Here is a 19,435-nt window from a genome sequence, read left to right on the forward strand (position 1 = left end):
CCGTTCAATTAAAGCAATACGGTCAACTTGTTGTGGTTAATGCATTGTAAATTGTAAGTAATTCAAGAGTCATTCTGCACACTAACACAATATATTTCTGTAACATTTCGTCTGACCAGGGTCATGCAGACTTCCTCATACATACATTTTTCAATAGTTGAAACATTATAGAAATATATTTGTGTTATTGTACTGTACAGCCAAGACTCTTGAAATACGTAGGATAGTTATCTCTACTGTTGCTAAAGCATCATTGCATTATATGCATACGAATCCACCGGCACAAAAGCCTAGAAGAAGAAGAAGTAGTTAGTTCCATAAAAAACCAATCGATAGCATATTGTAAACTTTATCTGTGATTTAGACAATTTTGTTCTACTATGCAAATAAAATACTAGGTTGTATCATCACGACGTATGTTGCGACAACTCGCTGCCACAGTCGATACTTGATATATACATTGTTTAACGCTGTAGTTGCAACTGCATTTTTTCGCCACTTTCCTCGCTTATTAAAGTAATTTACGAAATATAATATTCAACAGCATCGTTAATGATTCAATTATAAGTACATTGTTAATGTATTTATAGCGGATATATAAATCAAAGTAATATATAACAACTTTACACCATAAGTCTGTCATTTTCTCAGATAGTTGTAATGTTAAAGATGTTAGATGTTATAATATTAAAATGAAATTTAAGCGTTATTAAGCATTAGTGCGTGATATTTTCGTTAGCAAAATGATGGATGACTGTTCGTCGTGAAACGGTACTTGACTATCAGTAGTCGCAAATTAGCGGCGGTCACGGAAGAGTACCTTGTCAAACGCTCATCACAGTTACTTGATTTTTTAAAGTTTGGTAAATTATTAACAATAAATGGTCAAGTATGTTCTTAGATGAAAAACGGTCCTGGTACACGATAGTTCAATGGTTCATTCCAAGCAAAGTTAGGTTATTGGACGCAGCTGAGTGGTTCAATCGTGTACCTTTATCTTCCTCGACTTACTAAACGTCGTTTTCTATGCCTGTTATACGAAACACCACTGTATCGCTTGGCGCGACAATACTGTATCGTTTTTACGAGTGAGCGGAAACAACGCTCAGGTCTCTCCTGCTGTTCCCAGGCGATACCGAGGTGTAATGTTTTTTATTGTAGACAATATTGACAAATTAAACAAAGTGCACGGAGTTTTCCCACGAAAGTTTTACTGGTGATAGACATACGATATTCGATTAACAATATTGATATAACAGGTGAAAATTTATTATTATAAGCTCAACTATTCGTGATAAATTTATAGTGAAGTCCTAACTATACCTTTAGATGAAGAGGTCTTACAAAGAGGGCGACCTTTCTACCATAAGTCACATGAAAGGTCAGGAAAAGTACCGCGCTTAATATTGTACTCGACCTCAGATTTCGATAAGAAGTAATTTTTGTATGAAATGACTCCAAAATGATTATTTCATATATCAATTCAGTCATACAAATAATAAATTAAACAGCGTACTCGGAACATAGAAACCCGCTTATTGCTAGAGGAATTTGATATATGTCGATGATCCAATACTAAACGAACATTACAGCTGATCTCGTTGTTAAGTGTAAGCGTCGGATAGTTAGTGTCGAAGGATGGACAAAGAATCGTATAAAATTTCACACACAAGCCACAAAATGCAATTATGAAAGAATTTATATTAACAATGATTTGACCAGCTTGTCTGAAACTATTTGAAGCATTCGATTATAACGCATCGCTATTTCGGTTATTTTTAAACAATAAACGTCATAATCAAGATCATTGAGATTTATGTCCCAACCGCACACGCTACGAGGTATTTTATTACTATTCCCAGACCATAAATAACCCGTTCTACGCTGTTGTCATTGGAATGTGGGGAAAAATTCAATTTTACTTTGTGTGATATCTAGCACCGTTTAGTTTAAAAGCATAGTTTATCATATTGAAAATAGGTTGTGTAATTAGCTGACAATTGTGCCAAGGTATTTTTATTCATTAACTATTGCGATTTGATGGGTTTCCTATATATTGCAAAAATTGGGTTCGACTCCGAAGTGCAAGGATATCCATTTATGACAATTTAGATATACTACAGATCTGGAGTACTAAAATACAATCAGGTGGTGATAAATAACGCTTGATATGCCATTACGTAGCTTTATTGACGAACAAACATTTCAAGTTTATAGGATAATGGGATGATATATGTGGCCCTATAGGCCATGTTATTTCAAAATGAAACTATTCACGGACAAAATCAGACAAGAACGCCAAATTTAGGACATCACAAAAAATGATATACATCTAAAATGGAAAAGCATTATAAAATACCCAGTAATATCTATATTTGGATTTACTTGACGAGACTTTTAATCGAGGTAATAGATGTTGAACTCCCATGTAACAATGGGTAGTCGAGAAAGGTTTTAAATGTCGAAATGGTATTTTGAATTTGATACATTAAAAAATACTTTTGTTATAATTTCAAAACCTCTTTAAACAAAATAAAAATTGTAATTTGATAAAGCTGATCTACTTCGAAATGACCCAAAACGTGAAATTTTTTATCATTTAAAGAAGCTGAACGCACGCATCATATGCATCTGTCTACGAAACAGTGCATATAGTCCCTTCGATAAACTGGCAGATGTAAAGCTAACATTAAACTATATTATTATGGAAAATAGGAAAAAGATCAATTATTCAAAGATCTAAAACAGATCAGTCTGTGATATGTTCTGTCAGATACTGACACACAATTTTTTGACGTTAAATTGTTACTCAATGAGAGTCAATATTTGCTTCACGTTATCTTATGCATACAAACGCCTGAATGTATTGTATTTTATACCACATTTGTGAATCGTTCTAAGCGTTTATTCTATACATACGGCGGAAAACCAACCGCTTACCTTACACAAACTGCAAGATGAACGAAGTGAAATCAATCATCGTATACAATCGATAATTGATGGCGTTACTTAGTCACGTGATGAACAGCCGACACGCGAAACAAAACTATTTGAATTATTTGTGAAAACATGTTTTTGAGGAATTATGATGTTTAGTCACTCTTATCACCGAGAATCACAATGGAAGTGCATTTTGAGTTTTACAGAAAGTAAATATTTTCAAAGAATATAATGTACAGATTAGTGGTTAGTATAGTATTACAGTAATAGCAAACAGATTTTGGGACAACTATAGACAACATCATGCAAAAACAATTTGCACTTAGTTGATGAGTCGCGTTGCAATGCTTTGTTTCTAAATCATCATCGGTTGTGATTTCAAATTAGCCCCTTCTACTTTCGTCTGGTGAGTGATTACTAAAAATGTCAACGGCAAGCGGATAACAATTTAAGCTGTAGGTTCAAATTAGGGATTAGTCAATACGGTTAAGTCAATATGACCTCAGTGCTCAGTTCATGTTTTACCTTTCTAATCGAAAAGGCATATTTCCAATTAGATTAGACTAAAATTTTCTGATCATACATGACCAATGCTAACAGTATGTAGCGGGAGGTGTGGCGTGGTGGTGGCGACTCTTCATGGTAAACTAATAACACTAATCGTAATACCGAAAGCTCAGCTCGTCTTTATAGTTGTCTATGCTTCTGAGTGAATACCGAGATTTGATAACACAGGAGCATAGAAATTTGCGTTTTGAAATCGAAAAAAAGTGTTAATTTGAAAATCTCAAGTTTGGATAACCTTATCGAACGGCTGTACTTAATATCTGGATTTGACACGAAGGTATTTTTTTGCTTATATTAGCTTTGCTTCAAAATATCAAGAACCATGAACGATAATATATTATTGAATTGCTAAGACATGGCAAAAAATGAATACATACAAAGCATTCCAATTTATCAATCGGCTTATATACACTATGTTTCGGTCTAAAAACAACATTGTTAATATCAAACAACCGCACTACCATTTGGGAATCAATGGGTAAGACTCTAATTACATTTAAACTGAAGCTTAAAATATATGTAATTTTTTGTAATTCTAACCACGAATTTGCCTTCGAATGATTGCCTGAGAGTGCATTACATTTTCCAAAACAAAATTTTACTCGTAGATTTGAATGCAAGAAGAAAGTTTGTACATCATTCTTTACAATTTATATTAAGCGATTTCAATGTAAACCACCTTGTCAGGTGGCAATATCGTTTGAAAATGAAGCCTGTACTATTTCAACATCGCTAAAACACAATAGGGCTGCTATCACAAAGGCTACAATTAGTTTGGGCGAGAACAACTGGCTTCAAGAAAGTGCCAATTATTTCTCTTAAGAAGTTTATTTGCGATGAGCACGATAAATGGTTTGCGTGTCATTCTCAAGATATTTAATAGCGATAAGACAATCTTAAAGTTGGCATGTAGGCATAACAAGTTTGCACAAAGATCGACATCGCTGAATTGTCTTCGAAACTGTTAATCTTCGCACGGCTATTCCAGACTGTTATTTTTCAAGAATTCACCGTGTTTCTTGTAATTAATACTATTCGAATATTGTCAATTTAAAAAAAAAATCAGAGGTTTCGAGTCAACAAATCACATTTGCTTGTTGTAATCGATATAACCAACCGCTCATCAAGTCAATGAGAGGCATATAATTATACAACAAGAACACTCTATGCATAAGTATGGGTAATAATTTGTTAAATTGTTTTGATCAGCGGAATGTTGTAAATTAACAATTAAATTAACAAAATTCCTTTCTCGCTGATCTAGTGACAGATTGCCTTCTAAACTAAACAATTACCGCCCCAATGACAATGAGAATGTGATTAATTTCAGACTTTTTTATGTTGTCTATAAATCGACGTAGAGGCAAAAAGTGTGCTGGGAATGAATATATGTTCATTATGCTTATCCAAAGTCAATGGCGTCCTCTATATTTCATAATTGACAAAATTTGATTCTTCGAGCATGGCGAACAAAAATGTTGTATTAATTGATAAAACAAAAGTCGGACCTACACGCGCCAAGCGACAAAATATACAAATGATTCACATTAGGGCATTATGTCAAGATAATAATTTTCGAATTCATTAGTATGTAAACAAACTAATGAGAGAAATGGGGCTACTCGATTCATTGTTGCGCCATGTTAACCACAAATTGATTCATTACCTATATTAAGCTAGAAAATGAAAATTTTGCAATAGACTTGTTAGTTGTTACCAATCATCATATATTATGTAACTAAAACCAACTCTGCTATATGGTATAGTTTCTAAACATTTACTGTAGAAGGGCTACACAGTTGTGATTACGTGAGTGTGTTTACCAATGACTCATAGGTACATTTAAAGACCATTTTAATTGACGATTTCCCGTAACAGACTGATAAAAATCCCCTGATCTTTTTAAGAGTATAAGCTAAATTCTCGAGGAAACCAGTAATCGGTTCTTCGGCGATCCATCTTTTGATAATTAAATTTATGCTTTTGGAATAAGTATTCGCCGTCGGGGTATCCAGGATTTCAATATACAGATAGCCAGTACATAATTAAAACTTTTCAATTTGGCGGGCCTGAGTTATTTATTTGTCTCAGTTTTATTGGGAAGTATCATTATTAGACGTTTAAGCCAAGGTATCCACTGAAATCCCATACAATAATAATAAAAATACGGATAATCATTCACTAAATACAAGTTAATATATGAAAATGATATATATATATGATAAAAATATGATGAATATTGTATGAAATGTGTTCTGATCCACAAAATAAATCAATACCAGAATTAACACATTGAATAGCATTATTACTTTACCTCAAATCAATACATTTTTATGGCCACGCCAATTGCTTGCGAAGGAAAGGCGTTCGAAATATAATTAAGTAAAATTGTGCGTAATTGAAGATAGTTTGACGGAAATTAATCTGTCGCAGATAACATTTTTGGCAGTTTGTGGCTTATATTCCTGATCTATCACTTAAAATCAATCGATTATATTCGAATTAAATTAGTCATTTTGGAAAATTATACACAATTAGCAACTTGGTCAAGTAAACCAGTGGGTCATATAATCTTTAAATCCTTACCGAATTATCGTGAAAAGCCACTAAAATTATGAACTGTTTGCTACTAGTTTGACGTCGTGTCCTATTACGACTCTTTCAGTGGGCAATAATTACCACTGACAAATGTTTCATAGCCTAATTACAATGTTACTCCATCCGTAAATCCACAAAAGAGCATTGTCAGGACATAATTTATAACATGTGTTTTATCAGGTAAATGGTAACAGATTTGTGACAAAATGAACATGTACATACGAGTTGGGGGTTTCTTTTACGGTATTAAATTTCACCAGCTATACGGATATAATAACTCGCTATCAGTCCTAAGTGACTTCATACAATTAATTACGATGTGGAAATAATAACGGTGACATTTTGGCGGCATTTCAACGGGATAGAACAATTGTTTCCCTATATACAATAAATAAAAATAAAAAATTTTGAAAATGACTTAAATGTATAAACAATCAACATTTCATGTTTATCATCCAATTTTATAAAATAATTCGTCAAGAATTGGTATTTAAAGTAAATTAATGGGAAGTACAGCAAGGGCCATCAAAAATGTACCAAAAATTGCCGTCTGATAATGGAATACTGATATTCTTCTATACTATCTCTATGAAAATAAAGAATCTGGAAAAAACTGTACTCATGCCGTGGCAATCAGGCGCTTCTCGAAAATAGCTGCATTATTTGAGTAATCAATACACGTCCAAGGTGAGCTAATGTGCAAAAGTGTAAACTTGACAAATAACAGTACGCAAGCAGTATATGAGTGGAATTGAGATAATTGAACTTCAAAATTGAATTCAAACATACCAAAATAGATAGCGCACTTCCTTCAATAACGAGCAATAACATCCATGTAGCGAAAGCAGCCAAGCGTATCATTGCAGATGCTGCATGTAATGTCCTGTGTCTTCAATTTTGACGATTCACGCTTGATATTGTTCACGTATTATTTTCGAGCTTGTAAATCCAAAATTTTTGTTTCATGAAGGTTACTATAGGCTCCTTACTGTCAACGCTATTGTAATTCAAAAACGAAGAAGCTTGATGATTGTATTCATAATAATTAACAGTGCAATCTATTATGAAGCAAATGTTATTGAATAGTTAAAAATGGGTGACTTCAAACCTATGGCAGAAATGAGTATGATGAGGTTGTACAAAAATGGTATTTAATCACAAATTTATTTTGACACCTTCATGAAACGTGATAGACTGTTCCATAAAACTGAAGACAAAATTTGTAAGCATGATCATTACATTAAAGAAAAATAAATTTATGTATGGCACTATAATACAGTTGTGATTTCGTTGACGTGTACATTTTGTAACACAGAGAATGCAGACCCTGCTCATTAGTTATGGACTTGGTCGTCTAATTGACCACGAAACTACTTTCCATAGATCTCATCAAAAGAACCAATATTACTTTAAACATAAGACCTATGTGTTTTAAAGATAAAAATAAAGAGTTGAATTCGATCAAGTTGAACTCCGGTGACGCCAAATATTTTGGCAGATGCCCGATGTGCTTCCCACCGGCATAACAATGTAGCATGTCCGTACTTATATATCTTCGCCATGGTGAAGGCATCCTTTCTGACTATTTTAGGTACTTGAATGAATCACATCATTTCAAATAGGGTTACTCTTCCGCAAATAATTCTATAGTAAGAGAATATAAGGAAATGCTTCATAAAATAATAGAATTTGACAGCTTAATTAGCTGTCAGGCATAAAACAGAGGACCAGACTCAATAACCACACAGTACGAAGTTGGTACGGTCCCGCGTTGTAATTGTCAATACACTTACCTGTGCATGCCTCTCGCTATATAAATCACAAATTTCAACTCTGCAACTATTTCATTCATTTGCAATAACTATAACTTTCGTAAATACTCGTTAAAGCTCTTGAAATACTCCAAACTGAATTTCTTGTGACAAATACATATTGGAGAATGCCATATCAGAATGTAAAGGTTCAGATTCTTGTACTGACGTCAGAAAAGGGATAAGAAATTTGACCTAAAAATGAAGCTGCAGACTACCCGTCGTTCATTTGCAAACTAATAACATTCCAACTTTGCCCTCATTTTCGCTTATTTTACACCCTATAAAAACACTCACAGAGCTATGTAATGAAATATGGTTTACAATGACATTTGGTGGAATTATCTCAATTAGATGATGAGTCACAAAATTATTCCTGTATGTGACTGCTTTGCTGCACTCGACTACAGGGCCAGCTTTCGCGACTGCCGTCTATGTGACTACGACGAGATTGTTTTTATGACCATGTACTTTTGAGAAACGGAAAAAGTTTCACGACGTCTCTTTGTCGCGTCGCTGATAACGTATACATTAGACTAGAAGGCGACTATCGCTACATTTGCGATGTGTAAATGTGGTCCCATATTACCGACAATTTAAAGTAATTTAACTAGGCGTGTAAAATAAAACGAAAAAATGTACCATTGGAGTATATGGATCAATGTAGGACATGTGTTTGCTTGCACTATAGAAGTTTTATATTTAAACCTTGCCGGAAGGTGCCATGGCTGTATACGAGTGTAATAAAATCCTTTCTTTTATTTAGCGATTTAAAAACGAGACTAAAACGAGGCATGTAGAAGATCACCAACAATATATGTTTCAGTGGTAATTATTCGATTTAAAATTAATCAGACACGCAATGTGAAAGTAAAATGCAATGTTTGGTACCTGACATGAATAATTTAAAAAAAAAAGTAAAAAATAAAAGAATAAATCAAAACGTCTTTTTATATTGAACTTCCTTATAAGAAGGCGTGAAATGAATAAAGCGAGTATATTATGGAATGAATGTATTATTTGACTACCGCTTTTGTTTCTTCTGAAATTATTTAGTGCCTGTGTCGGCCTTATCACCTGGTTTCAGTACGAACAAGGGACAAGTGGGAGTAACACAATTCCACAGCGAACTCATCAAGTCGTCACTTTGGTCAGCATTTTCACATTGCAGATTACAATAATGCACTTTGTATTATGGTGCCTACCTGCAGTCGGCATGTTAACAGAAAGACTACGTCACAACAGATCAGCTGAAAATATGATCTTAATAATTCTGATTGACTCTGTTTGTACAGTACATTTTCACCATCATAGAGATTGCATACTGATTGCAAAAGTTGGAGATGAAGGGAGAAATTAGCAAATGCGGATTTTACTTTTCTAAACTCTTTAATTACGCAACATCATGATAATTATCTATTGGTTTGTTTTTGATGCACTTAGTCATATATCACAGTTGATACTAGATTAGATTAGAACAACCGCAAGAAAAAGACGGTCTTACCTTATTCCGCCGTGTTGGCGGCGCAGCAAAAACCACCGCTAATTAGTAACATTTTAGGGACACACATGACCACAGCCAATTTTTATGGCGGATTGTACGCGTTGTCATGAAAAATTCCACTGTTAATCAGATGTAAGCAAAAACTTATTCACCGCCATGCAGAATCGGACACTCATAATATTGCGCAATCTATTTTAATAAAAAGTCTTACGATATTAATTAAACTTTTGCTGAGTCGGAGTCTTATACTGGCACACATGAGTCAAAATTAAAGCTTTGTTCTGAGTGCCTAATTACAAGTCGGCAAGAGCAGCATGATATAATCCATATATTATTAGTACCGGAGTCCAGATTTACCTAGAACACCACTTATTGTGGTATGATCTAGCGTGTTAGTGGTTTTCAATTTGGGTATAATTTGTAAAAAGAGAAATATATTGACACCATTTTAACATCGTGTTAAGTGGAACGTTTAATTGGAATATAAATATAAATCATATCTTTATTTGATATATGCGCCCTGTGGAGAGTAAAATGAATTTAAATAGCTCATACAAATATATACCATCATAAGATGTACGAGGATATGTATAAAGAGTAATATTTAAGATGATGATAGAAATATACTCGCTTGACGTTTTCAAGTATAATTTGATATGATTTTCCTCGATTTTTTTCTTACAGTATGGTGTTCTGTGTATATTAACACTAGAAAAACTTGGTGGTCAAAGAGACACTAACCGCCTGATGTGCTTGCTTCGGAACCGTAACTTCTTGAAAAATAAAGGTGATTTCAGAAGGTGAATTTCAAAACGTTCGTTTCAATGTTACAATAACAGCGTCCAGCAGTGTATTATAACACCAAACTGCTATTTAAGATTCTCACTTTCTCAGAGTACCTATTAGACAAATACGAATGGAATGCGCAGCACTATTGTTACCAGTGTCATCGATACATCGCAGGTGACCTTTGACATGGCTGCGGCATTCACCAAGAAGATTCAGTCATGCGTACAATTACACTGAAACAGTGGAGTTAACCTCTAAGCGCAACTGCACAAAAGCGCAGTCGGGAAATACTGAAAGATGATACAAACGACTTTAAGTTATGCAGGCTATAATACTAGAAGCATAGTAAGCAATCACGGAAAGTAAACATTAAGATAAAAAGCATTCTTTTTTACAAAAATTGAGGACAAACAAGTCCAAAGAAAAATTCACGATGATATATTGTTGTATGAACAACCACTTAATAAACCTTAAACCACTTAACGCCTCCTTATTAATTCAATATTGCCTGCCTCTATCGTAAACTGTTACTCAATCGTTAAAACGTCACAGAGTTACAACTATGACAGGGGTGGGCAACCCTTGGCCCGCGTGCCAAAATCAGTTAAATTTAACGACAAAATTCTTCCGCGTTCCGACCAAAATTGAAAACAATGCTTTGCCACTTTCAAAGCAAAATTACACAATAATAAACCTTTTGAACATGTGAGGACATATTCACTATACGAGAGAAATAGATTTGATTACTTTTCTTAATCTATGTCAGTGAGACTTCTGCTACTGCATTAACGCTAACAGAGAGTTCACGTAGGGTTTATATCTTGTACCGTTTAGACCAGGGGCACCAAACTACGGCCCCCGGGCCGGATCCGGCCAGCAATAACATGAAAAAATGGCGCATTTTTTCCAAGGGATGTTTCTCCGAGCATCGACTTTCTTGTTTATTTTGTGACATTGGCCAATTAGCAGAATGCAAAACGTGACCTAACAATAGACCTTTTCGCATCCGCTCCAAATTTTCAGTTGTGGTTTCAAATAATATCTCGTTTTCGCGATTTTAGATGCTATTCGATAGTTTTTGGTCGCGATTCAGAAATTTAAGTATGAATCAAATAAGTCAATCATTATTTTTTCGGCGCTCCCGAAGTATGTGCGCCATCCTTACTTCTGGAGGTCAATTTTTTCTTCCTCTTAGGAGTTGTAGTAGTTGTAGTAATCGCAGTAATCAAAAATTGTCTGGAGATAGCTGTGATAAAATAGGCTAAAATTCTATACCGGAACGCAGCGTTTCTGCGAAGGATGCACTCGTACCGTACACTCGTGGCGCGTACTTTCGGCGAAACTGTTGCCGTGTACGTTTCTCGTGCTAAAATAAACGTCGAACGTGCATTTTGCGCTAATAGTACAAGTCACATTAACTTTTGTACTGCTTACATGCGGATATTCATGACAGCAATTGTTATGTTAACAGCTAACCTCGAGATATTTGTTAAACATATTGTAGATTTGTTTTGCTATGACGTTCTTGATCTATATTCGGCGATATAGAGTTTATATTGTTGAATAAATTGAATGGATTTTCAACCTTTGGGAATTTATTGTATTGCACTCAAAAAAATATTTTTCCGGCCCGTTGCAACACAGTTTGAGACATACCTGGCCCGCGGTCAAAAAAGTTTGGTGACCCCTGCTTTAAACAAATACACAAACAACTGGTTTCATGTTTTGGGCTACTCCTGTTACGAGCCCTAATAAAATCTATAACTGAGAACAGAGATTCACAAGCATAATATGTAGATTACATCTTGGAGAGGAATGCAGTTGCAAAGTTTCTGAGATGTGGCTCGTTTTCTGCACTTCTCTCTTGTATTCCCTTTCTTAACCGCGTGTATTTCCATCAAAATTAGTTTATAACAGTAAGTTAGCAAGTAACTCTAATCGACATAGGATAGGATTTACATATTTATCCCGGGGTAGAAAAACGCCGATAAGACGACTTAATAATATGCCAAACCACGGCGTCTCGTCCGGTTACCAGTCCAATTCGGGTATAGGATTAGTCAGCCAATTATTTGTTTTTCATATGCATGGACTTGATGGTAGAGGAAGCCGTAAATCCACCTTGCGACGACGAGAAGTCCAGCAATCCTCTCGCACGTAACTATCTACGCATTGGATTCGAACATACGAACCCACGCAGGGCAATCAGCGGTGCGGTGGCGAGCGTATTCCTAACGCTTAGCTCGATGCGCAACACCGCCAAGCTGTACAACAGGCCTGCACAACTCAAAATACCACAAGGGCCGCAAGCATAACTCTGAAGGCTCGACGGGCCGCAAACTTTTTTATTAATATTATGGTCTCACAGAATATGAAATCGCATGGCACTTCCTAGCCATCGAAAGTGGTGCCAGACGCGACTCTGGAATTGGTATCGGTACCGTCTTTTGACACATTTGCCTCGGAGGGTAAATTTTTCCTCCATTTTTGCGTTCCTTGTTACTCCTTCAGACAAATTGCCAGAGACGGGAATCGAACCTGAGTCTCAACGATGACAATCGTTACCACTACCACACAACTCGACCGCAAACTTGTCCACACACTGAAGACATTTTTTAACAAACCCTTTTTGGACAAGTCAAAGCGGCTGCTTATAAAATACATTTTTAACATATTCTTCTTAAGTGAAACTTTTTCCGGCTGTAGCAATTTCCTTGGATATTACGTAATCAATCCTGGTAGAATTAACACTCATTACTGGGGAGCTTAAAAAAAGGTTTTTCGGAATGAAGAATCTTTATTAAACCCCCAGATTTTTTTTCTTCTCATTTTCATCTAATTTGGCGAGGCTCTGGTAATTCTTTTTAAAGTGCTGTATCCAACACAATTTCCCCCAAAATATTGGTATGCCAATGATTGGATATTTCCACTAAAACAATCTATTGAAACTTATATTTTTTCTCGAAAATCTGCTCCAATTTATTTGAAATTTTGCCGTCAAAAACAATATCTTATGTGCGATATTTCCACACCATTAAAGAAAGAATTTTTTTGTTCTAAATTTGAATCAAAAAAGAAATTATAGAAAGCCTAATAAAAAATAATTGGGGTTATAAATTGGTTACAAATACTCAAATTGGTGTATACATAAATCTAAATTGAAATCAAAACTTATAGGGGTGTGATTGTATACCGAAATTGGTTATAGGGGTGGGATTTTCTAAATCATCAGCGGGCCGCACAGAAATATCTAGCGGGCCGTATGTTGTGCAGGCCTGCTGTACAATTTCATAAATCAAGCAGAAATAAAAAAAAAAGGTGGCACAGACGAACTATATTACGGAAGAATGTAGATTGTAGACAAGTGAATGCTGCGCTCTTCTCGAAAAAATTTCTCGAGCTCACTCATTTGTTACGTCATAATATATTTCTTTGTAGCACTATGTCATGAAAGGACAAAAAGAGTTTAAATAAATAACGGATTGTTAACAAACGATAACGATAAACGATTGTTAATGAACTTGGTGTTCGTTTATTCAGATAATTCAGAATGTTGAAAATTTTTATTTGAAGGAGAACGATCTCGTTTTCGAGGCCTCGCTCGCCAAGTTTGGCACGCGTGCCAGGGGTTGCCCACCCCTGAACTATGACTTCAGTTAGATAAATTTAGTTTTTAGAACACTTTTCTTTTTTTCAAACTTGTCATATTCTTACTTAAATATTAAAACATTATTGGGTTTTTACGACTCAATAATTAGTCATTTTTAGCAGATGAATAGCCTCATCAAGGCATATTCAGAAATGTAGATTCATTAGGCATTCAAATCTAGAATTTTCATGAAAAGGTTACCACCCTGTACAATTAAATACCAACACATTTAATGCAAATTGTGAAAACACTCTACAACAATTCAAGCTATCTCTCTCATTTTCTCTGAATATTTCGCTCTCAGTTTTAAAATATTTATGGTGATTTTAAAAGTGATTGCGATCGAGTCGCGATACAACTTGCGATGTTCCATTGGTACAGATTACCAGGCTATTCTCACCATACACATTGGAACTTCAATGGGAGTTTAAAATTAGATTAGATCATACCCACAAACAAAGTGAAGCACTTCAGGTTTAGGTAGGTCCCAGATATCAAACACTGTAATTCTGCATCGAAAAAAAGTTGTCTACTAAATATCTTGGTGTTTGTTGTCAAATGATATTAAAGATGACATTGATTTGAAACACCAATGCGTATCAATCTATTTTTCCGAGTTCCGCGGCACCATAGGGTTCCGTTAATACAGTCCGGGGTTCCACACGTTTCTATTGGAATAATATATATAATATAATATAATATATATATATATATATATATATATATAACTCTATTACGGTAGTTAAACGGACCTGCCATAATTGCAGTACTTAAGCGGACGTCGTTTCTGTGTCCGTATCATTGTTTTTAAATACGTGCTTGGAGAGCGCGAGAGCCGTTGACAACTACGGAGAAAAAGAGTCAACACAATCCTCTCGATAAAAGATATAGAATTTTTGTCCGCTTAATTCGTCCACTTAATTCAGACCACCAAATGTTTTAGCCTATTTCGGCACTAAGCCGGACCCCTCTTATATGTTGCTCTGGATGTCTACATAAATGATGTTGCTTTTATTTTAATACGCATTTTAAAGCGTATGACCTCGCTTCAATTTCCGATGGATTCGAACCATTTAGCAATATTTATCACAAAAAATAGCATTTCTTTTTCAATGTTCCGTCTTTCGTGCAAGGGAGATGCACTGTGTTTGGTGTTGGAAATATTCTTCTATATCAAAAAATACTCAAAATGCAACGTGAAGGTAGACAAATCGAAACAAATTGATCCAAACGTGTTTTATATTTGAAACTGAGAAATACACAGAGCATATCACAAATGTTCGCCTATTCCAACCCTATGGTGCAACATATAGATTAAACAGATGCTATGTTGTGAGGGTCAAGATATCAATACCAAGTCAAAATTATGGCATTCCAATAATATTGATAAACATTACATAAAATATATCTCAAATGTCAACTTATCCGACCACCTAAGGGTGGCATACAACAATTGAAAAAAAAATTCTTAAATAATATTGAGAAACATCACACAAAATATATCTCAAATGTCCACCTATCCGGCCACCTATGTGTGGCATACAACAATTGAAAAAAAAATTCTTAAATAATATTGAGAAACATCACACAAAATATATCTCAAATGTCCACCTATCCGGCCACCTATGTGTGGCATACAAGAATTGAAATAAAAATTCTGAAATCATATTGATAAACATTACACAAAATATATCTCAAATGTCAACTTACCCGACCACCTAAGGGTGGCATACAACGATTGAAAAAAAAATTCCTAAATCATATTGAGAAACATCACACAAAATATAGCTCAAATGTCCACCTATCCGGCCACCTAAGTGTGGCGTACAAGAATTAAAATGAAAATTCTGAAATCATATTGAGAAATATTACACAAAGTATGTCTCAAATGTCCACCTATCCGGCCACCTAAGTGTGGCGTACAAGAATTGAAATGAAAATTCTGAAATCATATTGAGGAACATTACACAAAGTATATCTCAAATGTCCACATATCCGGCCACCTAAGTGTGGCATTAAACATTAAAATGAAAATTCTTAAACCGTATTGAGAAACATCATGCAAAATATATCTCAAATGTCCACCTATCCGACCACCTGAGTGTGGCATTAAACATTAAAATGAAAATTCTGAAATCATATTGAGAACATTACACGAAGTATATCTCGAATGTCCACATATCCGGCCACCTAAGTGTGGCATACAAGAATTGAAATAAAACTTCTGAAATCATATTGAGAAACATTACACAAAGTATATCTCAAATGTCCACCTATCCGACCACCTAAGTGTGGCATAAAACAATCAAAATGAAAACTATTGAAATCATATTGAGAAACATTACACAAAGTATATCTCAAATGTCCATCTATCCGGCCACCTAAGTGTGGCATGAAACATTAAAATGAAAATTCCGAAATCGTAATGAGAAACATTACACAAAGTATATCTCAAATGTCCACCTATCCGGCCACCTAAGTGTGGCATACAAGAATTAAAATGAAAATTCTGAAATCATATTGAGAAACACTACACAAAGTATATCTCAAATGTCTACCTATCCGGCCACCTAAGTGTGGCATACAAGAATTGAAATGAAAATTCTGAAATCATATTGAGAAACATTACACAAAGTATATCTCAAATGTCCACCTATCCGACCACCTAAGTGTGGCATAAAACAATCACAATGAAAACTCTGAAATCATATTGAGAAACATTACACAAAGTATATCTCAAATGTCCACCTATCCGACCACCTAAGTGGGGCATACAAAAATTGAAATGAAAATTCTGAAATAATATTGAGAAACATTACACAAAATATATATCTCAAATGTCCACCTATCCGGCCACCTAAGTGTGGCATACAAGAATTGAAATGAAAATTCTGAAGTCATATTGAGAAACATTACACAAAGTATATCTCAAATGTCCACCTATCCGGCCACCTAAGTGTGGCATACAAGAATTGAAATGAAAATTCTGAAATCATATTGAGAAACATTACACAAAGTATATCTCAAATGTCCACCTATCCGGCCACCTAAGTGTGGCATAAAACAATCACAATGAAAACTCTGAAATCACATTGAGAAACATTACACAAAGTATATCTCGAATGTCCACCTATTCGACCACCTAAGTGTGGCATAAAACAATCGCAATGGAAACTCGGAAATCATATTGAGAAACATTACACAAAGTATATCTCAAATGTCCACCTATCCGACCACCTAAGTGGGGTATACAAAAATTGAAATGAAAATTCTGAAATAATATTGAGAAACATTACACAAAATATCTCAAATGTCCGCATATCCGACCACCTAAGTGAGGCATACAACTATTGAATCAAAATTCTGGAATCGTATTGAGAAATCTTACACAAAATAGATCTCACACACTTAAGTGTGTGAAATTTAACTGAAATACGAAATTTCGAATACTAATCATATTTCGATGTTGTGGAATATTGCTCAAAATTTATCTCAAATGTTCACCTATCCGATAACTTGAGAGTGACAAATATTATAAAACAAAATTTTGAAACCGTATTGAAAAACAAAACAGAAAATTAATCGCAAATCGTCATCTACTCAGCTACGTAAGTGTGTCATGTAAATGCAAAATGATATTTTGGAATGGCAATAGTATTGAGAAGCATTCAAAAAAAATTTCAACCATTCGACCATTTCAGAAGGTATATAATTAAAACAGGAAATTCTGAATAAAATATCGAGAAACATTATACACAACATATCTCAAATGTTCAATAAAGTGACGTTTTCAGTGGGGCCTATAAATGCGAAACGAAATTTTGCCATGTCAACTAAAATGAGAAACATTACACCAAATATAACTCAAATGTCTACCTATCAGGGCGCCTAATTATAGCAGTGATTGATTATACAGTCAACTATACAAGCGATCAAAATGAAATTATTGAACCTCAATATCAATTTAGAATCTTTGCACAATTTATTTAAAATTTTTGCACCAACTCGGAAAACAAAAACATGATTGTTATTTTGAATTTATAATTAAATAGTAAAAATGTATGCCAAGTATGTATACGAATGTCGATATGCTCACTAGGTTAAGTTGTTGAGGAGAGACAAGATTATGCTCACTGCCGGTTCATCTTTATGAATTATACAGAGATGTCTTAGAGCTTTACAATAAACTTCTCGCAAGATATACCAATCCGTGCAATTATTTTTCTTTTCGTCGTTTCTTTTCTGGTTCGCGTTTGATTAGAAGCTTTTTTTTTTAATTGATTTACAGCCTTTTTCTTTTCCATATATATGGTTTTCTTTGAAATCACTTAAATTGCTTATTGAAAGTGATTCTGAAGATGGTGCGGTATAGTCTGTTGACTTATCTGAAACTTTGGTCAAAAATACATGCATAAGTCACAAAACATCATCACAGTGTTTTAGTCCAATTCAGAATTACGCTACTCTTGATTGATCGAACAAACGAAATGTTTGAAATGAATAATTGCATTATTACTCAAATAAACCAGAGTTTCTAAACGTTGCACTACAATTATTCGTAAATAGCTGCGCTATTTGTGATGGGCTACAAATGATATTATGATTTGGTTTATTACCATTCATTGGTATCAATTTACGACACTGTATTTAATATAAAAAAACTAGCATAGCAAACTCATTTAGTCACCTCCTGGCACAGCTTTCTCCGAATCACTACCCGCATTTCCGTCTGCCAAGTTCTGAAACGTAGGCTATCTCGTTGGAGAGTCACCTACATGTGAACAAAAATACAGCCCGGTGAATAACTAGATGAAGATGGTAAAATAACACAGGGACATGTGCCAAATCACAAAACAAAATTGCTAGCAATGCAATTCTTCAAAACTGTTTTCCGAAGATGAAATATTCTAATCTAATATGAAGCGGTGTATTGGATATTTTTATTTACACCATGTTATACAAACGTCAACTACTCGATTCTCGTATATCCTTCTGTTTCGACAAAAAACTGAATTCATTGAATTTTCACAATCTTCGTTTGTATTTTCATCTGGATTTAGAAATCCTTCTGAATTACACACTCTTACAAACGCAAACCCAGTCGTAGCATTATTTTGATGGTCAGATCAGAACTACGACCAGTAAAAGCATAACAGTATCAGTAGTCTATATTTTGATAATCTGGATTACGTGAAAAATCTCAACACCAAAAATATAGTAACCCTAATATTAAAAATCGTTATGACTAATCACCTTATCCGATGAGTGATGATTTCCAGCAGCATTCCTCGGTGACGTTGAAATTCTTGCTTATTATGACTCGACTTCAACTCACTGGGTAACTGATAACACCTGACACAAAAGACTTGGATCGCTACTCCAAACACAACTGTTCTATTTTATCTAAATTTAGGCAATCACGCACTCGTGAAGATCCCAATCCCCTCACGGCGCCTAGGTTACTTGCGAACAAAACGGCAAACGTGGTAAAGTTCTCGGCGAACCCGACAGTTTTACTATTGCGACACAAAGCCTCTTTAGTAGGGAGTTGTGAATTGAGGTCATTTTCAGTTTATT

At 34.7% G+C, this 19,435-nt stretch overlaps 1 protein-coding gene and 1 long non-coding RNA gene across 4 annotated transcripts in view; both read right to left on the reverse strand.

Moving 5' to 3' along the window:
- Nucleotides 1–7,898, reverse strand: part of LOC120348254 (papilin-like) — a 32,845-nt gene extending 24,947 nt beyond the window's left edge. The window contains exon 1 of one of the 3 annotated variants that reach the window (XM_039418363.2): nucleotides 6,895–7,895. In XM_039418363.2, the coding sequence (XP_039274297.2) occupies nucleotides 6,895–6,966 (72 nt within the window). In that variant the 5' untranslated portion in view covers nucleotides 6,967–7,895. Of the gene's footprint in view, nucleotides 1–6,894 lie in introns of all 3 variants that reach the window. The other 2 variants (XM_039418364.2, XM_039418366.2) reach the window with 2 other exon arrangements.
- Nucleotides 7,899–17,335: 9,437 nt separating this feature from the next.
- Nucleotides 17,336–19,234, reverse strand: LOC120346813 (uncharacterized). The gene is made up of 3 exons (XR_013478214.1): nucleotides 19,112–19,234; nucleotides 18,546–18,629; nucleotides 17,336–18,249 (listed from the first exon to the last, which is right to left on the reverse strand). It is a non-coding gene; the product is annotated as an uncharacterized LOC120346813 (long non-coding RNA).
- Nucleotides 19,235–19,435: the final 201 nt, after the last annotated feature.

Source organism: Styela clava, chromosome 1 (assembly GCF_964204865.1).
Source record: "Styela clava chromosome 1, kaStyClav1.hap1.2, whole genome shotgun sequence".
NCBI classification, from domain to species: domain Eukaryota; kingdom Metazoa; phylum Chordata; class Ascidiacea; order Stolidobranchia; family Styelidae; genus Styela; species Styela clava.